The following is a 24,764-nucleotide window of genomic DNA, read 5'->3' as shown; positions in this document are numbered from 1 at the left end:
TGAAACTTACCCACAATATACAACACATAGTAAGGTATCAAATAACATAAAAATAAATTACCAGACAAATATGGTAGTATAGAAATTAGCACATGTATAAAATGAACAAATCGAAGGTGTCAGTTTGCTATAGAAAAAGTACCTTCAATATGGAATATGATCGCGTCTAGAAGCAATACAGCACATGCAACGATGTGAGATACTTTCAATTATGCGGTCTAACAGTTCCATAGGAAGCGAGAGCCATTGCTCTTGCAAAGCAGTTGCAAGCGTGACAAGGGTTTGAGGGGGCGGATTGAGAGCAGCTAGACGTCTCCCTAAAGCATCCCAAACATGCTCGATAGGATTCAAGTCCGAGGATCGAGCTGGCCACTCCATGCGCATAATTGTTTACTGTTGAAGATAATCGTATACGATGCGAGCCCTGTGTGGTCTTGCATTGTCGTCCTGCAACAGGAAAGCATCACCTATTGCCCCGGCATATGGGAGCACATAAGCATCAAGGATGTCATCTCTATAAACATGAGCATTCACGGTTTCCCTTGGAAAAACATGTAGGTCTGTGCATCCACCCAAAGAGAAGCCACCCCAAACACAGACACTGCCTCTTCCGTATGCATCTCTTTCACGGATGTTTAACGGATGATAACGGGTTCCAGGTTCTCTGCATATAAAATAACGCCTATTATCGCTTTCTAGACTAAACCTGGACTCATCCGTAAACAGAATAGCCCTCCATTGCTCAGGCGTCCAGTGAACATGTTGTCGTGCCCACTGAAAACCGTCCCTCCTATGGCGTGACGTGAGCGGCACACAAACGGCTGGTTGCCTCGCATACAGAGCACCTTCGTGAAGCCTTCTACGCACAGTTGACGTTGACACGAACCTTCCGGTGGCTGCAGGAAGGGAGGATCTAAGAAGAGTCGGAGTAGCGGTTCTATTCCTGCGTGCACATAATGTTAAATATCGGTCATCGGCGCTCGTCGTAGCAGTTGGCCCTCCTTGGCTGAACTTCCTAGATGCCGAATCTGTGGTTTGAAATTGCCTCCAAAGTCTATGAACAACAGAAGGACTCACATTTAGCTTTCTGGCCACCTCTGATTGACATTGTCCTGTCTCTAGTCTCCCAATGGCTCTCCATCGCAGTTCTGCAGGCAAATGATGCCTGGAGGTCATTGTTACGAATTGGCTATCTCAGATTTCTGATGTCACTGTCACAGTGAAATATATGGACTTGCTCTCAAACATGGACTTTTATGCTCCTCGCAGATGACGTATTCCGAAAGCAGCGCTACTAATTTGCATATCGCAGTTTTACGCAGCTACTCTTACTTGGCAACATATTCAAATTTTACACGGTTTGGTTATTTTTGAGGGAGTTATCGCTATTTTTGTGATTTTTCCTTAATTTATGATAACCAGTGTAGGAATGCTTTAGTTAGTGATGCTATACAGCCATCTATGATCCACAGGTTGAAAGTTCTAATAATATAAAATGAATAAACACAGGAATGGAATCTGTTAAGGCATTTACAGAAGAATAAACAAATTTAAACTTTTGTCTACTAGAGTGGACATGATGCAACAAGGGGTTAAATATTCTGTTTCAATGCATGCAGGCTTATTTGGCCACACTTGGTATTTAAAAAGTTTTGTTTTTCTATATTTAATATAATAATATTAAACTTGAATAGTTGTGTTTATTATGCACACTTATGATTGCTGCACCAAGCTACTAAAAAAATGCCAAAAATTTATAAATTTTGTTCTAGGTACTGATTCAGCTTACCATCAAACTGCTACAAAAGTTGGAATTAAGAAATTCTGTGCATTCTCTCTGCCACACTGAGAGTAAATTTCTGTTTTACTTATCATATTCATATTGTATCTTAATCTGTGCTTTTGCAGATACAATGTTAGTTTTGTTGAATTTCTCAAGATCAAGAAAGATTTTTCCAAACTGGTAGTATGGCGTGCCACAGATGCATAACTTTGATCATATCTAAAAGTTTCACTTTTTCTCTGATGGTCATCTTCTTTCTCTTGGGCACCCCGCGGGAAGCTTTCGCAGGGGCACAGCGCTTAGGCGGCATTATAAGGGCTTAATTAATAAAAAAAAGCTTAAACAAAGAAAAGTTATCGTCAACACCACACTAAAATACAGTATGGGAGACAGTCAACATCATGGACAAAACAAGAGAGATACAGCAAGAGAATACGCTAGGTGAAGGCTGCGATGATGCGCAGACAATCAACTCACAGGGATAAATCCACTTGTACTCTCATTGGTCGTTATCGCACCGGAAACGAATCACGCGCCGTTATGAGAGCCCGTGGTTATGAACTTTAGTCAACTCATCTCTTTGTTTGATTGTATTTTTTTCATTTTAATTGTTTGATGAATATTTTGGAAAAATCCGCGAAGCACTGAAGCCGCAAAACATAAAGCGCGAAGTGGCGAGAGAACAATGTATTAATGTTTAAGTTTTCCTGGGGATGCTTTCAGGTTTTCTTTAAAAATTTGTACTGATTCACATTATTTTTCCATAAAAACCAAATTTCTCCTACCAGACCATTATGCTTCCCCCTTCGTGCTTAACAACAGGCAAAATGTTTTCATATTCTACTCTTCATTCGGCTTTCGCCACACATTAGTTATTAATATAACTAATAATAACTAATGTTGCCTCTCACAAATTAATATAATTTGAGATTTTGCTGAGGAATATATGCGGTAAATTAATCATCAAAGATTCCCTTTTGATGTGTAAAAATCTTCCTTTATAGAGCCCGAAAATCAAAAATAGATGATTTAACTAAGATGCCCAGAAAAAATAAATATAATCTTATTATAACATATTTACTTTGTTGACACAACTTAGTTTTATTAGTAAATCTGCTTCCTTATGTCACACGAGATCAATGTTGCATTTATGCCAGTTATCGGATAGATAGGGACTTGCATTTCAGTACTTTAGTTCAAGTAATTGGTTGTATGCAGGACATCAGTTTATATTAAACTAGCAGCTTCGCTGCCAGCCTTCGTCTGCCTTCTAAATGTACCGGAAAAATGGCTGAAGGGAACACCAAACGTTAAATTTAAAAACTGCTTAGAATTTTACTCTGCAGAACAACTTCATAAAAAAAGTTATTACGTATAACAAAATTACAATGAAATAAGCAATATCCCTTAGTACAAATATTAATTATCCTAATAAATAAATTAACCAACTTCCCTTTGCAAAATCTTAAGAACTCAATGGTATAAAGGAGGCTAAAAACTTTGTTTCCTAAAAAAATCACTCAAAACTTTTCAATATCTTAAAGACAGTGAAGTGAGCAATAAATAACATTAAAGAATACAAAAAACAAAAAATTCTGAAAAGCAAAGTATAATTAATGATAATTTACCTTATATTTTCAAGAGAAAATAAAATTACAATGAAATAAGCTATATCCCTTAATACAAATATTAATTATCCTAATAAAAAAATTAACCAACTTTCCTTTGAAGAAAAAATAAAATCATGCAAAACTTTTCAATATCTTACAAATAGTGAAATAAGCAAAAAATAACACGAATGAAACTCAAAAAACAAAAAATTCCGCGCAGAATTTTACTCTGCAAAACAACTTTATCAAAAAAATAAATAAATAAATAAATAAAAAAATAAAAATAAAAATAAAAATGTATTATATATATATATATAAATTACAATGAAATATGCCAATCTCTTAAAAACAGTGACGTAAGAAATACGATGAAAAATTGTTGCCAAATCCATATTTCTAAAAGAATGAAACTATTCAAAATGATGCGATTTCATCAAAAACCTATCAACAACAATAAGAAAGGAAAATTGTTGCCAAAATCACATTTTTAAAGATGTAAGATGTGTACTCGGAAGCTTCATTCAACATTTTTTTTAAAAATACAAAATATTATCATTTTTCCAAAATTCTTTTTGTAAAAGCAGTCGCAAGGATGAAAGTTTAACGTGTCCAAAAATCAAATAAATAAATAAATAAACTGTACATTTTTAAAAAGAAACTTTTTTTAGAAAAAATCCCGTTGAAAAGGTGTTAAGCTCCCTTTGTTAAATAAATTCGTATTTAATCGATTTATTGAAAGACGAAATTTATTTTAAGTTCGTAAAATAGCTAAGTGCCTTCGTTTCATGACGATGTGAAAATGGAGTGTGTAGAGTAAAATATCGCTTTAATATAGCCCATTATGTCTCAAACGATTTCGTCACAAAACATAAAATAAAAAAATTATACGAGTAATTCGAATTTCGAAAAAATCGCTTCGAGGTGTACTGGCTCTTGTCTAGATGCACCTATGTACCAAATTTCGTAGCCGTGGTTAGCTTACGCGCAGCGCGAACGAAAGACAGACACACAGACAGACTCTTTCTTTTATTATATGTAGAGATTAGTGAAGCTATGCAAATTTAAATAGATTCTTTTTTTCGCTCTCCCTTAATTTTCGCAATGAAACAACTAGCATTTTAAATTCGCCTCTACGAGGGCTACAATCAATCGAAAGCATAGTCACGTTACCGTCACTAAAAAGCCATTTCATGTTTAAGGATAAAACTAAACACCCTATCTATCTACATCTATATATATTATATCTTAACTATGTTTCTGTATATAGTATTTTAAAAATTAATCACATTTTCTTATTAATATGGTTTTGCAGGGACTTTTTGCAAACGCAAAATATGGATACTATATTTGACAGTTTATTTGCATAAACACTATGTATAGAAGACATTTAAATGAAGGACTATTACAAATAAAAAAACAATCCATTATTTTATTATTTCTAGGAATTAGGTTTTATAACAAAAACAATTTATACAAAAATATATTTTTTGGAAATGACAGTAGTTCCCAAACTCATTTTACAAATGGAAAAGATGATGATGAACATTCAAGAATATGATATTTATATAATCAAACAAGACAAAATATGATCACATTAGACATGAACGGAATTTGCTAAAATTGTCTAACGCAAACACAATTTTGCCTGTCTCACACTTCCATTGCAATCTGGGAGAAGAAAGAGGGGACAAAAATGGCACAGTCACACATTTCAAAGAGGCACTTTAAATTTTTGATAGTTAATGCAGGAACAAAATTCTGTAAAATTACATGAGGTAGGCATATTTCTGGATATTACAACAGCACCATATTAAGCAAACTATACATAAAGTAGAAAACTGAACAGAAGTCACTAATCACATTTATCAAATATGTAAAAAGAAATTCATAAAGTTCAATTCAATTTGTGCCCTATACAATTACTGTAATATAACAAATAGATAATAAACATACTACGTAGCCAAACATATCAGATTCTTATCAAAACTGGATTAATAAGATTATAAAGTGTTGGAATGGATATGTTACGGCCAAGGCCCGAAGTCTAGTTATTTCATAAAATAACCAGTTACAGCCGAAAATACTAGTAAATTATTGCGTAGTTCAGGCTTTGACTGTAACAAATAGATATACAAATAAATTAACAGAATATATGTTAACTTTATCGGCGGCACCATATGAAAGGCAATCACAGTAGCAAATCAAACAGCAAAATTTCAGATTTTCTGAATTGTGATATCAATGTTAATATTTAAAAAAATAATGAGATTTAAAAGTAGTGTAAGCCACACAAACTTGTTAAAACGAAAAGTTGAACGAAATAGCATCAGTATGCTAATTCGATTCATTCTGCACTTCCTTCTTATACCCTCGTGTATCGGTACTCACTGAAGGACAAAAGAGGCTGCTTTACGTTTATTCAAAACATAGTTTTTTGTTTAAATTTAAGTTAGACTCAATGAAAGCACACAAGGATTATCTGCTCAACTTTCATCCCGATTTTTGAAAACAACATCTTGGTACATGGAATTCAAGAACTCATATCCCTCTTCACCTGCCACTAACATCATAAGAGCCTTTAGGATCAACATATTTAAAAACCATCATTCTGCAAAGACACTATGAAGTTACAAAGGGCCATGTCTTACCTAGAGTTAAGACCCATACTCTACAACATAGCAATCAGCCTGAAGTAATCATCATAGTACCCACGGTTCTTTGTTTGAACTCGGTTACACATTCTGAAAACCAAGGGAATGTAGCAGTGACAGACAAAGCAAAAACATTAAGCTTTTCACTCCAAGAAAAACAAGGCAAACCTGGTAGGTGTTCATTTTCCTATCTGATCTTTAAACAAGGAAATATCCATATTACAATCTGATAGAGGCAAAATACAAGAAAGTAGAAATTTTCAGAATTTTGATTACTACATAAATTATAAGGTATTTCTCTCGCTTTCCTAGCGTGCCTTCGTGGTGTAGTGGTTCTGCACGCTGGGCAGGTATTCCAGAGGTTCGTGGTTCGATTCCCGGTGAAGGCGATTGCTCATTTTTCATCTTTTGTGCTTCCAAAATACCTATGTTTCTACAGTGGCGCCCGAACTAAAAGGGTGTTGGATGAGGATTTTCCATACCCAGGATTTGGTGATTGGGTCCCCTAAAAACCCCAGTCGCCCTTTAAAAAGGGGAGTGTATAAGGTATTTTTCCCGCTTTCCTAGTGTGCCTTCGTGGTGTAGTGGTTTTGTACGCTGGGCTGGTATTACAGAGGTCCGTGGTTCGATTCCCAGCGAAGGTGATTGCTCATTTTTATCTTTCCTTCTTCCAAAATACCTAATGTCTCTACAAAATTACCAATTACATTTTTAATGTGGACTATTTTCAATCAATCAGAACTGGACATTTATTATTTCAGTTCAGATTCTTAAAGCTACTAATAGACATGTATTAAAAAAAGCAAGAACAGTAACAACATTGTCCTGGATTCGATTCAGAAGACATGAGAAGCTATATGCATGGGTATTTCACAGTTTTAAGTGTAATGTAGACATCATTTTGCTTCAGAAGGTACTCTGCGAAAGCATTCTATCCACACAGTTAGGTTTCATGTGTTTTTGCACTTAACTACTTACCTACCTAAAATTGCCATAAAACAGCAATACTTTAGTGCCATAAAACAGTGACACGAATATTACTAGGACAAACTTCTGCCTAAAAGGAATAATTTAATCAAATATATGTTAAAGAAAATGAACTCGTTTGCATTCTTCTTAAAGATCTTCTGATTGAATGTTATAATAAAATTAAACTTTTGCAACTGATCCCCTTTTCCTTTGCATAAAAATAAAAAAAGAAAGAAATTAAGCCAAAAGCAAATGAAAAATTTCTTTTCACCAATGAATATTTTATTTAATATGCTGAAAAGTTTATTAATTAAAGTCTTGTTAAAAATGGCAATTAATGTCACATATTTTTCATTCTTTATTGACTTTCTTGAAACAGAATTCTAAGGCGAATTAAATTCTTGATATTAATGCAAGACTGAAACAATTTCGGTTTAATTTCAAATGCTGTCATTTTTTAAAATATGAAATTTACTACTTGTCTTTGGCTTTAGAGAAGTATATTCAGCTCTAATACGCAATCCCTTCAAATAAAACTGTTAAATAATTCACTTAATTAAATAATTCTCAAATTCAATGCTGCATGTATTCATCCGTTCATTTATTTTTCAATAACATGATGTAGGCCACAAGTTACACACCAGTGGAATGAATATTAGAATACTTTTAACATTGCAAATCCTGATGAGGAATACCAGAATGTAAATTAAGATACGTCATCTGTTTAGAATATTAAATGCGAATATACAGTTGAACTGAATGCTGTCTAATAAAAGTACTAAATAACAGCCATATAATTACGATTTCACTTCCAGGTACCCAAATATTCTAGTTCACTTTTGGTAGCTTGATCTTGGGTTCAAATGCCAGCGGACAGGATGGCTGCATGAGCATTTTTATGGTTTACTCCATGTAAAACATGAATAACCACTTGTTTATTTACAAAGTCCTCCATAAAGGCACCCTTCTCATTAGGCAGACAGCCCTTGCATGCTTTACCATCATCAACTAGATCAAAATATTTTTATTTTACCTAACAAATGTTTTCTTTAATAGGTAATATTGTGCATCCCAATATTTTCCTTATTTCAGTAAAAATAAAGACCATATTTTACATTAAAATAATATTACTAGTAATTTCTAAAATTAATTGGACATAAAAGTGAAATTCAGTGGATACACTGTAATTTTATTTATGGATCCATAAGAAACCCTAAACAATTTTTTCATCATGCCAGTTAAAAATTAATATAAACCATTGGATGGGAGAAAAATTTGGAAAGGACTAAACTACTCATTCCACTAGAATAATATGGCTATTTTTCTATTAAGATTATATAATTAAATTTATGCATTTAAATATTTCTGAAGAATATCAGTTGGACATCTGTTTCAAAAAGCTGAAATACTACTACAGAAGTTCACTTTAAAAGTAAGTGGAGCTGTTTCTCTTAAAATTTTTTTACAGAACATGGTAGTTTTGCTTCAGATTTCACACAGTCACAAGATATTCTACATATCATCACCTTCTTTTTAATAAATATCTGAAGCAGAAACATTTGACAATTTCAAAACTATGTATTCAATAATATTGAACTTTAAAATGTTTTCCACAAACATTAGTAGTTATTCAGAGCTGCAGATTTGTTTATTTGGAACTATAATAAGCTGCTATCACACGTCTGTTTGTTTTGGAAGAACCACTGTTTGGAACAATTTTTCTGCTTTGTCACAACAGCCAATCAGCATAGATTGCTTTGCAGTTAACACAGGGAAAACTGGTTCCCCCATTACAAACAAGCTGATACCTGATTGGTTGAAAACGAAAAACTTGCAGTTTTTTTGGAAAGGAAGGAAAAAGTTGCATGTCTTTCTTTCAATAGTAAACCAGGCAGAAAAATCTGTCTGAAACAGTTGTTTGTGTGAAACAAACGCCATGTGATATGTGCCTATGAATATAATAAAGACTATTTGCAATATATTCGAAAACAACTGCTACACATATTATTTCTTTAAACATTGTTCACGCATTCCCCTCTTCTCAAATAAGGTAGTTAATATTTAAAATGTTTTAACAATGAGGGAGGGAAAATTCCATAAAAATAAAATGCACTTTTCTATTATTTAGCTTGTTACACACTTCCAATTAAAAATATTCACAGTTTCATATGTTAAAAAAATTCTATTCATTGATGGTCAAAAATTTCCAAGATGGTTTCGAATAAATTACTGATTTGGATCACTATTACGAAAATGTTTCAGATATTTCAAAACAAATTTAAGCAGCAAATACAAACTGTTCATTTAGGGATTATTGGTTCTATTTTTGCCAAAACAGTAGTCATTTTCTAGCAGACACCTTAAACTATTCATTAAGCAGATTTTGAATTAAAATACGGAACTCTTAAGTCAGATTTTACCTCTGAAAAACCCTCTCACCTACAGCTCTGTTTTCATAAACTTGAAAACCTACTTTTAATGGAAAAACTGTTCTTATAAAATTCATTACCTTATTTAAGAAACTTTGTAACTAGATACACATGCCTACAGCCAATTATGGGAAAAGGGGAGCAGAACTCTACCCATTTTATTTCAAACAATATGCATATTTATGACCAATTTTGCATTTTTATTCATAAATTTTAAGGTAACCAATCCTCCACAGTTTTCTAACAGTTTATGATTTAATTAACTACACATAACAAACTCAAAACACATAAATTAAAAAATAATTTACATATAGTCGTTATTGCATACTCATTCACATTTGACTAGCTGTTCAGAGGTAGAAATCCACAGTCTGCTAACAAAAGACTTCATACACTAATGAGATATGAAAAGACAATGTTAACTTAGATAAATATAATTTTTAATTAAAAATGAGATAAAGGTACATTACTACTAGTCAGTCATCATGAAAAAAGCTTTGACGGCAACCAAAAAATAAGTTGTAAAATAGTATCTGCAGTGGAAAGTTGCCACAGGTTGTTTAAAAGATTTCCAATATAGCTACAACTGAATGGTTTCATTACTTTTGACCAGTAAAATAGGCATTTGAAGGGATAAACAAACTATACATGCATTTTAATTAATAATTTAATTAATTCCTTTCAAATGAAAAATATATAGGTTTTGAAAACTTAGTAATGCAGTACAGCATATAATCTATCGAAGCTGAAAGCTGGTAGACTTAAATGTGTAACATAGAGCACAAATACAAAGATAGCATCATTAAATGTGAAAACTATGAAAATTAATACACTTTTTTACATTTACACTGTTTCCTTTTTTTACATATAAAACATGGAATAAGTCTCAGCTCTCCTCTGCAAATGAAATATAAACACATTTTTGACACAAATAATTTGGCACAACATTTCAATGCTTTTCTCAAGGAGTTCTACTAACGATAAATAAGTTTAACACACTACCTGAAATAAATGTTAATTTTTTATATATATTTCAGACTTGAACCACATTCATTTTCTCAATTTCATTTAAGGAATTTATTTCAAAGATTCTTATGTTCAATGGATTACACTATTTTGTTGCATAGTTTCAATGTAATGCTATTGTACTGGTCAAGAAAAAATTGGCAGAACAGAATCAGGTAAAGTACAGTAATTACATTTTTACACCAGTTATAATTAACAGCAGTTTAAATTTTAAAAATGGGTTATCTTCGAAAAAATATTTGGAAAATCAAATGATTTTCAAATCTCACACTTTCTTAGATACTTCGTTCTCGAAGAAAGATTTTCAACTGAATGAATACATGCCTCAAAACATTTCATTCTAGATGTTCTCAATGCCTATGATCAGAAACAATTGGCACATGGCAGAGTTGTGCTCAATAGCCTGATGGATATTTTATTAGAAATTCCTGTGACAATCAACATGTTTACCAGATGTACAATTTTTCACAAATTCTTTGTGTTTAATGGCTTATGACAAATCCAAAAATAATCTGCCTATAAGGAGTTATGCTCCCCGGTGAGAGTTATCGAGAAAACTGACTCGTAATCCATTAAGCATGGGGAGGGGAATATTTTTAAAAAGTTACCCCAGCAGTGCAATTAATTGTAGTATTTGAAAGATTTTAGGCACTGCATGAAAGCTTTGCTAATTTCTGAATACATTTTTAAAAGCAATAGAATAGAAAAATAATTAATTTACTGGAAATAAAAGTGTGACTGCTCTCATTCATCCTAAATATCAATTTTCACATTTGAGAACATATTTTTGGTTCTTAATTTAAAAAAAAGGGAGAAGAATGTATAAAAGTGCTCCTACAACTCATAACCAAAGGCACTGAGAAACTCTACAAACTTGTCAAAATATATATATATTACAGCATTAGAAGGAAAATATGTGAAAGGCTTAAACATAGATGATATTGCTTTCACAAAATGCTAATTTGTTATGAATTCAGGTTTATTATTTTAAAAATGCATAATGTAAATCAAATTACTTTAAAGTTATATCTTATGCACATGACAAATCTATAGCTATTTGTCTAAACTGAATGAGGCAAATCTACCATGCTTTGCAGTGGAGGTATTCACCCAATTTGCACAGGTTCTAAAAAACTGGTTACTAAAATATTTTAGTTTGGCGAGATGATTGTGAGATTTTGAACTGTAACATCTATTCAAATATAACAGTAATCTCGTTACTCATTTAGATAGCGAAGTGGCTCTTAAAATTTTTGAATGCCAAAATATCAATGATGCTCTGCCGTAATCAATTACCAACCAACCAAATTTGCTAAACTTCCTTTATCTCATAGAAATTATTTTTGCACCGAGTTCCATTTTAAGGAATCTAAAACTAAAGATAGTTTTAGTTCTCATTAACAATGGTATCAGCTGCTGAGAATGGGTAAGCTACTCAGAATCTAAAGAAACTGTCCATAAATATTGAGTTTTAGCTGTAAATGCACGTTAGTTCCATTAAATTTAGTAAACACATTTAACATAATTTAGCTGCACTAAGTAAACACTCTGAAATGATAATTAAGAATATCACACTAAACTGTCAATTTTTTTTCAAGTTATTGAAAACTTTTTCATATAACTCTTCTACAGGAGATATACATTTGTATGGTAAATTTTACGAATGTATATCTCCTGTAGAAGTTAGAATTCACACACCTTACTACACCCTTTTTAATTATTTTAACTTTAAAAAAAAAAACTATTATTTTGGACTTCATTACACCAATTTTCTTTTTAAATAAAAGCTGAAGTTTTTATTTTTGAATTGAATAAAAAAGATCAAAATTATTACTTATAAAAAAAGGGAATATTTTAATGATATAAGAGCTGACTGAAAAGTTTTAATTTCCTCTATTTTCTTTCCTGATAACTGAAAATATGACACATCAACATGTCTAAATTCAGTCGGATTAGCCAGGTCTTTAGCATTTGGTCACTTGAACAAAGGCAGTGCTTTACATGATCATGTGAATTATTAATTTATTTATAATTTTTATGAATTTCATTCTGATTCACAAAATCAGTGAATGAAACAAGCAATGGAAACGCTGCTTAAAATTAAATATTATTATCTTCAGCATGGCAGACTGTTGCCATTTGACAAAATGTAAGACATTTATCTTTCAACTTTAATCAGCAAACAGCTATTTAAAAGCAATGCGTTGGCACTGCCTGAAAATGAGATACTTTTATTTTCCAGGTGCAAGCACATTGCTGTTTACACCTTTGGCTTTACGAAGACATTTGAGTCACATGGTTTCAGATGATTTCATTCTTTAAATATGGAGAGAGGTAGTGTTTCCATGGCAACATAACCATAGCGATTTCCTGATTTGTTACTGTTAGCCAGTTTTGGAGTTAGAAATTATACTCTGAAGTTGATAACTATTGGAAAGTGTACCATATTTAACTTTAGAATTTAATCTGTCTGATACTGATTAAAAAAACCAAGCAATTTAAAAACAATCAATGTAGTTCTTAATATCTTTTTTTTACTTTATTTGATAGATTTACATAAAAATGCATTTAAATCACAAAATGTCTATTTAGAAATATTTAATATTTTTATGAAATCACACTAGTAAAAACATTACAATCATTATGTATTTTTCCTTCATTTTTATAATTATTATTTTAGGCAGCTAGCCACACAAGCGATGGGCATTTTAAAAAGACCTCTCTTTACTTCCTTGTACAAATTAAAAAAAAAAAGTATTGTAATAGCGAAAAATTTTGGGTATTGTATTTCAACAAAAATACCTATTTTGATTGCTATCAAATGCAATTTAATGGTGTTTTTGCGAGACATCTATATGTAAGGACACAATAAAGGATTCTTTATCTCCCATAACTCAAAAGCCTCAGAACTTTGAAATTTTGTACATAGGACTGCTAAAACACGTAGATGTGCACCTCCCATTTTGATTGCAATCGGCCACAGCAAAAGTATATAAATACATGTATATAAACTTTGAAATTTTGTATATAGGACTACTATAACATGCAGATGTGCACCTCCCATTTTGATTGCAATCAGCCACAGCAAAAGTATATAAATACATGTATATGTATATCCACTCTGTTACTTGGCTCAGTGACTTTCTTTATTCTTATATGTTTATAAATTGTGCATTTTTTGCTTTAAAAATGCTTGAATTATGTTGTTCTAAACTTTCGGTTAGGATTTTTATGCCTTTAGTAAATCTGCATGCAATATTTGTGGAATTATCCACAATTTAAAAATTGTTTAAGTGCGGCTAAGCCTAATCATTTTTACTATAGCAGCTACATTTGTTTACATTTGAAACTTAGCAGAATAGTGTATTTGTTTCCAATCTAGAGAAACTAAGCTTCACAACAACAAAGATAACACCTACGTTTATTATTGCGAACCATTCTGGAATTTATTCGAAGAAATAAGTGCTTAACTTCATAATTTTTAATACAGATATTTTGAGTTTTATGTATTTTTGCCTTGTCACGAAGTGAGAAATGAATTAATTGAATGAGAAATACTGAATCATATGTGAAAAAATGTTTCTTTCTTTCTTTCTTTCTTTCTTTTTTTGGCTTGTTTAATTTCTTTTATACATCGTTTTAGACTTATTATAGTATTTGATAGAACATGTGACAATGATTAGATAATTCTACAAATGATATAAATTTTGTGCATTCTGAGTTATGAACAAAATATCACTGTTAAATGAACCTAGCGCCAGAGTGTCGCTATGGTAAACAAATATAGTGAATTTTAAAGAGTGCATTTATTCTATTGTTGTTAATGTGCTATCGACGAAGTAGATTTAATTCAACCAATAAGTTTAAATAAAATGCAAGAAAAAATGCATATAATTTAATATTTCATACAAGGAAGTCATGTGGTGTACACATCAGATTTTTTAATCTAATAAAGAGGATGGATTTAAAAAGTGAATTTTCATGTATGTGCTCTGGCAGCAAATGTGTTAAAATACAGATCTGGCACCAAATCTCCAAACTAGAACTCCACCTTTTTTTGTGAGGGGAAGAGAATTTTGGAAGTTAATTTATGTAACTAGTACAGTTTTCATAAAAATTATGAAAATTCATAAAAGCTGGCATATATGTATTAGCACCACTATCTTAAATCAATGGAAAAGCAGCACAGGAATACCCTCCATACAGTACAGACTTAGCATTAAGTTATTTCTGAGCAATCTCAATATTGAAAATATAATAACAATGGCATAGGCAGAGCTTTTGCCGCCCTTCTTGAAATCTAAACAAATGACTAAATCTCAACATGACATATAGGGAGGTAAATTAAAACTCTTAAGTTTATTTTTTAAGAAAAAATTTCAACCATAACATTTTATAATTATATATTTTTTCTTTCTTTTGTTTGGAAAAACCATCAAAAACCTTATATGGACATAACGGATTGTCCCACTTGCCATCATGTAAGCAGCAATAAAAGATTTCTTAAATGATTTTTAATTTAGAAAAATCTTCTCATAACTAGCAACAATTACAGAAGTTATCAAGCGCTTACAGCAGTTGCAAGCAGAATTACAATATTTGGAACTTTGTTCTGGGGACTGGGGAACAAATTGTAAAGAACTGCCTTTCCAAATCTTGTTTCATTTTTGCTAGAATTAACGGAAATACTTTTCTCTTAACAAGGTATTCTACCCTGTCATTGTCACTGTGATCATGATTTAAGTGATGCTTGTAATTTTCAATCAACAGTTGTTTTGAACAACAGAGTTTTAATAGACTATGAAAGGTACAGGGTGAGTCTTTTAGAACTGAACTATTTCAGTGAGCTGTAGTTTTGTTAATACAGATAGGATTTTTAAAGCAGTTTGTAGCAAAAGACTCAGAAAGGATGAAAATTTAGTGGTCCTTCCCGTTTTTGGATGTGCAATGGCAAAAAAATAAGAAATAATGAAAACCTTGACATTCCGTGTAATTCTGTACAAGAGAGATTGCACATTGTTGAAGTCAGAAAAGTTTGACGTTTTGCCAATAGATGTAACCTGCATCGCCTCCATGGAACACGAGATATGCCAAGGCCATGTAAGGAGTCCGCACACACTATCCAGGTAAGTTGAGTGTTGTGTATTGCATGTGAGTCTTCGGCTAAAATTGAACTTGGTCACCATGTTGTATCCGTTGGTGGCACATGTGTTCATAATGAAGACAGAATGAAAACAGAATCCATTGTTTAAACCCAAGGAGCCTATCGGAAAGAGTTTTATGAAGATGTACCAATGAAGAATACAATACTGGCCATTGTACGGAAACTGGAAACAACGAGTTCTCTGCTCTCTGAAATGAGAAAACACAGAACACAGCATGAAGGTGTAGTGGATGATGTTAGAGAACATTTTCTAAGGTAACCAAAGAAATCTCTTCGATGTTTATCTCATGACACTGGATACAGTTACTCTACATGTCATAGAGCTGCTAAATCATCCAGAATGAAACTGTATGAAGTAGAACAGAATTGCAAGATCCAAACAGGGCGAAGCAGGTGTACTATTGTGAGTGGTTCTTGTTGTTCATCAACCATATCCCCAACATTCTGGAGCTGACATGGTTCACAGATGAAGCTTGGTTTCACTTGTCTGGAAAAGTCAATTTCCAGAATACATGCATCTGGTCAACTGAAAACCCACATGCGATAATGGAGATGACACTTCATTCAGACAAAGTTGGAGTCTGCTGCACTCTGTCCGACACTCGTATCCAAAGGACCAATATTTTTCAAGGGAACAGTGAACAATGAGTGCTACATGCATATACTTAATGAATTTGTAGAACATCTTGATGATGTGGAATTGACTGAGTGGTTACTTTTATCCCTTCCTATGTCTCATCCAACAAAAGATCTCAGTTAAATATTATGCAGGACTTCGATGCATTAGCTAAACAGCAAAGTCCTTATAAGCGGAGATTTCATTGCACATCGCGACACGTGGAACTGCGGTAATAACACCTACCTAGGAAATGTAATTTACTGCTTCGCACTAAGTCCGATATTACAATTGCAGTTTCACAAACCCCAACATGCTACGACGGAAGATCTGCCTCAGTTCTTGACCTTTGTCTTGCTCAAGGGCTGTACATTTAAATCTATTGACAGGTTTAAATGAACTGTCATCAGACCATAATCCGGTTAAGATGGATCTTGATCTTTCTGTTCGTAACACACCACACAAAAAGGCCTTCATAACCAATTGCTCTGGATTTACCAAATATTTAAACAACACCACAATACACATTCCAACAGCACACTCAGGCGATGAGTTAGATGCAATTGTCAACAACTTTACCCTCGAACTGCAAAATGCACTGCAAAATAATAGCACGCCCGCACCTGCCAATGGAAAGGAGAAATGTAACACCGATATCAAAAAACTGATCCAACGAAGAAATGCAGCAAGGAAAGAATGGCAGCGGTCATGATACCATCCTGATAGAACACTTCTCAATACACTTAATGGCCAAGTCAGGGCCCTTAAACGTAAACAAGCAGACAACGACTGGGCCGTCTACCTTTCCTCACTTTCACCAGAAGAAAATAACATCTGGAAAGCTACTGATAAGCTTATGATATGCTACACCAACATTCCGCCCTTAACTGGCCCTCAAGGTCCATCAGATCCTACACCGAAACTGAGAAAGCTGAGACTTGCTGATCACTATGCTACTCAGTTTTGCATTAACAACATATCCCACCCACAAACGAAACACCTAGTCTCATAGACACTTACAAATTTCCTCTCAAAATCACACATGACTACATTTCTCCTGTCAGACCTTCGGAGGTCTATGACTATATATCCAAACTACAAATCAAGAAAAGCGCTGAGCTCGACCTCATCAGCAATACAATGCTAAGAAACATGGGGATAATTATGACTCTGAAACTGACTCGAATAATTAATGATATGCTGCTTCTTGGTCATTTCCCGACACCATAGAAAACGGCCGTCATCTCATCTATATTAAGCCCAGCAAGCCAGCCAATGATCCAGTCTCATATTGACCAATCAGTTTACTATCATCAACCAGTAAAGTTGCTGAATATATCATGCAACAATGAACTCTACAGCATCTCAATGACAACAACCTCTTGATTGCTGAGCAGCATGGATTAAAAAATTAAAAACAAAAAAACATTCGACTGTTCACCTGTTATATCGTGTCACTGAACTAATATCACAAGGGCTTCAAGAAAAATCTATCAATAAATGGCCATCTTTGGTCCCACAAGGGTCCATTTTGGGTCCCCTTTACTTCAATATTTACATGAACGACATCCCACATCCACCACATACCACCCTAGCAATGTATGCTGATGATACGGCAGTTCTATCACAAAACACATCTCATGGCTCAGTCATCCAAATATTACAGAATCACATCAATACACTGGTTAACGGCTTGGAAAATAAAGATCATTGCGAACAAATCAGATGCCATACTCTTCACAAAAAAGGGAAATATCGACCATAATATCCACGTCAACATGTATAGCACCCCTATCCCATGGACCAAGCAGGCCCGATATCTAGGCATTATCCTTGATCAATGTCTCACATGGGCCCCACACATCACACAGCTCATTGCCAAGTTCCGAGTGCTTAAATGTACACTCGCCCCTTTAATTGCTCATAACAACGTTCTCTCTATTGACAATACTGGAATCTCTTTTGTAATCGAAAATTGGTTACATAGTTAGATCAGGGTAACGCCAAAAGTGCAGATCCCTATATGCAACGTCAAAGATTGCCTGAGCCGACTGAGTCGTATTATCAGCATGATGGTGCCATATGCCACATGTCAAAACAAAGTATGGATTTGATCAGGAGTTTCTTTGGGGACCGCATTATTTCCAAAGGTTTGTGGCCTCTGAAGTCACCAGATCTATCGTCCCCAGATTTCTTCTTATGGGGTTTTTCTGAAGGGTTATGTCTGTTTGGTTATGCCTACACCAGAAGGGTGGTGATTTTTAGCACCTACTGCACAGCAAGTGATTACAAAGTTTTATAATCTTTATAAACCTATACTAATCACATTTGGTATGCAACATGACAAACGGAGTTTTTAACAATGTTTTATTGGTGCAATGTTTCATTGGTGTATAGCATTTTGTGGTTTTCGTTTTCTCTTATTCTCCTTTTATCGGCATCACACATCGAAGCACGCGGCGGACCACTAAATTTTTCTCCTTCCTGATTCTTTTGCCAACTGTTTGTAAACTGTTCAAAAAACACTGTAAAAAGTGAAAATCAATATGACAGGCTCTACTCTAAAAAGCAAGCAAAATAATAAAGGGAAGGGTTAAGTAGGGTCATCTGACAATAAAAGAATCAATTTTAAAACTTTTCAATCAGCCTATGTACAAAATAAATAATATTAATAACTACTATATTATAAATATACAAATTTGAGGTAACATATATTTTAGAGAAAATCAAATAAAATAATTTCTAATCACAGTTTTTAAAAAATGATGCAGATTTTATGCACATTCATTTAAAAGTTTTCATAAAATAGATACAACTTGTGGAATCTAGGATTACTTTTTTACTATTTTTGAACACTTTAGAGTCTGCCTCCTCTTCCTCAACTCACCAGCAGATTGCAAACCAATAAGTTTATTATCTACTATCTTCCTTTTGAAAAGAGGAGTTGCCAGCTTTGAAAACTTCCCAAAAGAATAAAGAGCATATTCTAGAGAAGAGTCAGAAGATAATGCTTCTAAATTTTTCAAAAATGTTCCTAGAGCAGGTTTAAAAATTTGTGGTGATCGAGTAGTTCTTTCTTTCAGTTTAGTACAAACTTGATCTAGCAATTCTAACATGGTCTGTACTTGTGGATTTGGATCATTTACTACAGGACAAACAGGTGGTGGGGGTGGAGGAGGAGGAGGCTGTAGAGGTACCATTGCAGATACATGATGATTTAATGAAGTTGCACTCTGACTCATATTTGTAATATGTTGGCCTAGTTGAGGATTTATTTGATGTGTCAAAGACATGTGTGTATGCGAAGTATGATCAAGTTGTGTAAGTAAGTTGTGCTGTGAAAGCACTACATCCTGCGGATTAGCTGAAGGGCCATGATGCTCTAACACATGATTTGTTTGCATAAGTGTGGCTGGTGGGAGATTTAAAGAGCTATGCTGGTTTAAAACATTTGAGTGATTAATTCCAGAGCTCTGACTGAGATTTTCACATGTTCCACTTTCATCCAAGAAAAAATCATTTTCTCCACATGGATCAAGGTCATGGATAGTTATATCAGCTGAACATGTATCCTGCATAGCCGACTGAACAGTTTTAGTAATGGTATCTGTTGGTGCTTCATGTTCAACTTCTTGACCAGTAGCCAAATGAAACAGCAGATTTCTTTCTGCCTGAGTGCTGGGCAAAATACAATCATAAACGGGAACAGGAAAATTACGAAAAACAAGCAACTGGTGTTTACATGGTGCTCCAGATTTTCCTATTCTGCATTCACACATTCCTAGAGTAATATCTACTTGATAAACTGTATCCTTGGTGTCATTATGAACTTCATATTCACTTTCAGAATTTTGAGTGATTGTGTAAGCTTCTCGGGGTAACTCAATAAAAAGAAATCGGGAAAGTCTGACACAATCAAAACGACTGTTAGCTAAATCTAGCAATTTTTTTTCATAGTAAGTATCTAGCCTTGATAAAAAATCAATTATCTGAAGTTGATTGTAAGTACGTGTCCGGCTTAAAATAGGATCTTTCAAAACAATCATTGCTGATTCCCAGAAAAAGGACACATCATTAGCTCGTGAAAGTAAATGCCGTCTGAACACTAGTGACCAATCATGCCTGTGAGTATAGATGTGTTTGAGATAATCAACAAAAACAGCATATGTTTTTACTAAGCTATCTCCAAGTGCACATGCATAGTTCATTTCTAAATCTTCAACTGTTTGAGAAAATAAAAGGATTTTAATTTTTGAAAATAGCAAAGATCTATGCTCTTTCTTAATAGCATTTTTTCTGTCCCATAAAAATGTCCAGGATGCTTGTAAGATGTGCGATAGGCAAATGAGGAGATGTGATTTTGGAAATGATGACTTTAAACTCTGGCGTTCAGCTTCATTATCATTAGTAAAAAATATATCAGGGCCTTCATTTTTATCATAAAAACAGCCCTCAGGAAGGATTTGTTTCCACAGATCCAAGGCAGCTTTAATGCATGTCATTGTTGCAGAAGTTGTAACTAAACAACCAAGTGGCACAGCTCCTATGCAGCTGTATGTAACAAACATGAGAACACGACAGCTATTTGGCTCATCCAGTTCTCCATATGCATCAACAAAGACAAGTTCACCACTCTGTTTAACAAGTGTATGGACACGATGCATAAGTGGTGTACACAGAGCCATCACAGTATTACTGTCTATTAACTGCATACCAGCAAATCCACCATTCTCACAAAATTTACAAAGAACATCTTCCAGTTGATTTGCCATCTCATTTTTATCAACAACAGTACTTTCTAGTTTTCGTTTCTTCTTTCCTTTCTTGTCTGCATTTAAAGTAGCTATATCATTAGACAAAACCTGTTCCTGGAATGAATCAATCTGTGAAGAATTAAGAGTAGTAGAATTTTCACAGCTAGACAGAGGAATTAACGACTTTTTATCTGAATTGGATATAACTGTTGGTCCGTTCTCTGCTTCTGGATTTGCACAGATCATTGGATATGTCTGCTTCCTTACAATTTTATAGTATAACCTGAAAAATTACAGTCATTAAATACATATGTAATTTTCTTTGACAGGATATCTCTTGTTTATAAATAAAACAGCAGTATAAATTAATTTCAAATTACAACACTGATTAAGATGAACACTAAGATCTCAAACGTTCCATTATGTAAAATCTTTTAACATTGTAAAGCTTTCAGAAGTTAACTGGATTTAAACTGACAGCTTAAATGTTTGTGAAATGATGGGTTTTTATTCTAAAGAATGGCAAAATTTTAATAATATGTTAAATTATTATTCTTAAAAAAAAAGAAATCAATCATTTTGCATGAAAAAAGGCTTCTTTATTATAACTAAAGGAAGCACAAATTTTCTTTAATCACACTGCTAAACATTAAAGATTTTGAGGGTATATGTCTACAGCAACTGAGTGAAAATGCCATTGAAATGCTTAAGAGAATGTGATTTGAATGTGAATCTTACTCAAGATCAGCAATTCAGACTTCCTACCACTTGATAAACTAATAGTTTAGTATAAGGAGTTAAATTTCGACCTGTTTCAAGGACTTTAAGTACCTGTGCAGAGAAAATGAATGACAGATTTCACATATTTAGAGGAGACTGTATAGGCTGTAAAAGTATAGGAGTTGTTTAGACAGCATCCAGAGGGTCTTCTAGTATGTCTACAAATAACTGATAGGTTATTACTATGTACACATCCTTTATGATAAGTTATACTCATTCATATCTTTCATCCTTTCTGCTGGGTTTTGCTTCTTCCAATAGGATAATGCACAATCACACATATCTGAAATGCATCATGTTTAAAAGAATATTTAAGTTTGGAGTCAGGCCACAGACACCTATGTCACTAGATTTCAGTATTATTGAACTCATGTGGTATGCATGCAATGAGCTGTAAAGCATAGAAATTCCGTACTGGTGAGAACAACAAAATTATGGAGAGCTATGCAGAAAGTATAGCAGTCACTGCCAGCTGAATGGTCTTACACATACAAGAAATATATTTCTTTTATGTTCTATGCTCCCAGGAAAGAATTATGAAGTACAATATTGAGCATTAAAATAGCTATACTATCAAAGAAATGTATGAGAAAACTGAAATTTACATTAAATGCAGAACATACTAGAATATGCAAATGATTAGCATTTCATGGCTTGCAAGAATAATGAAATCTCAAAATAGTATGAAAAGGTACATCGAAATGCTGACTTGTTATTCAGGAATTGTGTCTACTCATTACATTTTGCATTGGAAGGCATGCAATGCTTCATGTAAGAAGGAATTTAACCAGAATTTAATCTCAAGAGAACTGTACTTTGCCAAGGCTTCAGATTGTTTTACCCCATAACTACCACTCGTGTTGGCTAAAATTCAGTGACTGTTATAAGAATCAGCAATTGAGAGACAGCAACAGACCCTACTCACTAATATCAATTCACTCCACGTACTGAGATGAAACAAATCTTATCTACATTGTAGTTAGGGACCATACATTTGTATCACAAACCCTATGTCAGAAGAACTGAGTGTATTGCACAGAGCCATACACACACACAATGGTATGATGTTGCTTTTTATGACAAATCCTGCTTTTCTTACAACAGGCATGTCCCACTTGAAGCCAGCAGACCCCATGCAACTCTTGACTCATTTTGCTGTGGCCCTCAGATCACCCTCCCCCAAAAAATAATAAAAAGTATATAATTATGTATATATAGTCAAATTCCCTTATAATGTGTGTAAAGGGACCAAAATATTTGCTCATTATAACTGAATGCTCGTAAAAAATGGGTTTGCAAACAAAGCAAAACAATTCATACATACTTACTTACTATACTATAAATACCTTTATTTTTTTTATTTCTGTACAGTACAAAAGAAGTTGGTTAATTTGCTTTGAACTGCCTTATTGTTTCTTTCTTGTGTTAATGTTCTTCGAAGAAGACTCATGGTTGAAAAAACATCGTCATTTGCACCTCTGGCTTGAAAAAAGTTGACATTTTTCTGCACACTCAAAAGCCATTGAGTATGTGTGGGGCAGTTCAGCTTGAAATTCTTCCAACGCATAATTATCATCACCACTTTCATTAGTTTTTTACGTCTACCTTTAGTTTGAATTTTAGTTCCAGTATCCTTGGAAGTAGGTATCTCCGAAGTGGTAACACTGGCGTCAACAGATATATAATTTTCAAATTCTCTTTTCAAAATTTCAAACTCATTCCCAAATTTTCCAAGACATCTACTTCTTCTTCCTTAGCGATTTGCCCCTCTTGAGAAATGTCCAATCCAGCCTTATGGAAGCATTTGGTAATGCATGTTGATGTAACATTTTCTCATGCATCATTCATTAAACATATTGTTTACAGTAATTTTGCTATTCTAGCAAGAAGCACTAAAATCAGCTTGTGCTTATGAAAGTCTGATTTAAAACTTCTGACGATTCTTTGGTCCATAGGCTGCATAACATTTGTAGAATTCGGAGGTAAAAATTCAATCCTGACTGCTGTCATGTATGTGCAAGATTTATTATGATTCATCACTAACTTTCAGTTGACTTCAGAATGTTAACGAAATTTTTCGAAAAAAGGATTAGCTGAGCTGGAGATGTGGAACTCAATAGAAATTTTATGAATAACAAAACTGTTGCTCACTATAACCGGGTTTGCTCATTAAAAGTGAGTTATGCTCTCACAGACTTAACATTGTACCAACCAAATATTTCCAATTTCCTCATTAAATCTTGGTTCTTGTTATTATCAGGGCTCATTTTAAGTTAGTTGTACCCTATTATATTCATAAATATATGTAAGTATGAAATACATTAATAAGTATACACTTATAATTAATTACGTATATGTTTATAAAAATTGGAATTCATTGGAATATTAAGACATTTATTCAACTGCAGATGCTAAAATAACTTTTAACAAAAATATTTTCTCAACCAACATTATGAAAATGCTTGCACATTTACAAATGGAATGAACAAAAATACAGGATGACATAACTCTAAAGCATAAATTCAGTGAAGTGAGTACCATCAAATTTTACAAACACCAGTCGGCATGTTCCCAGAAAGCCGTAAATTTGGATCATTTCTGATTTTCATGTTCAGTAGTATATATCAGTGTGAATAATTTTCCTCAATTGCAAAAAAGAACATGTTCCCAGTGATATCCAGGTTGAGAGACATTCATGTGACTTCTGAAAACCACATGCATGTTCTAAGACATCCCACAGCTGATTGCAGGAAAAAGATCCCAGCTGTCGGGAAAGAAACAACAGGTATCCATTCACTATCAGGATTTCATTATGTTCCTTCTATTTCTTAAAGAACTACAGTATTAGGTAAGATTCTGTTTTTAATACATTATTAAGTATGAAAATGGCATTTTTCCCCTTGCAATGAAAATGAAGGCTATGATCTGTATGAGGAAGCACTGAAAGGAACAGACATTCGAAACCTGCACTACTTATCATTA

General features: G+C 33.5%; 1 protein-coding gene across 1 annotated transcript in view; it reads right to left on the bottom strand.

Moving 5' to 3' along the window:
• Positions 1 to 4,802: 4,802 nt before the first annotated feature.
• LOC118190927 (uncharacterized) overlaps positions 4,803 to 24,764 on the bottom strand; it is a 54,977-nt gene continuing 35,015 nt past the window's right edge. Inside the window, exon 5 of the mRNA XM_035361753.2 lies at positions 4,803 to 21,285. Within this exon, the coding sequence (XP_035217644.1) occupies positions 19,080 to 21,285 (2,206 nt within the window). The 3' untranslated portion in view covers positions 4,803 to 19,079. The remainder of the gene's footprint in view (positions 21,286 to 24,764) is intronic.

This window comes from Stegodyphus dumicola, chromosome 7 (genome assembly GCF_044657685.1).
Source record: "Stegodyphus dumicola isolate Sdum_Otavi_A_Nest chromosome 7, ASM4465768v1".
Classification (NCBI taxonomy): Eukaryota; Metazoa; Arthropoda; class Arachnida; order Araneae; family Eresidae; genus Stegodyphus; species Stegodyphus dumicola.
Note: the sequence above shows the minus strand (reverse complement) of the source record. Positions and strands in the feature narration are given on the sequence as shown.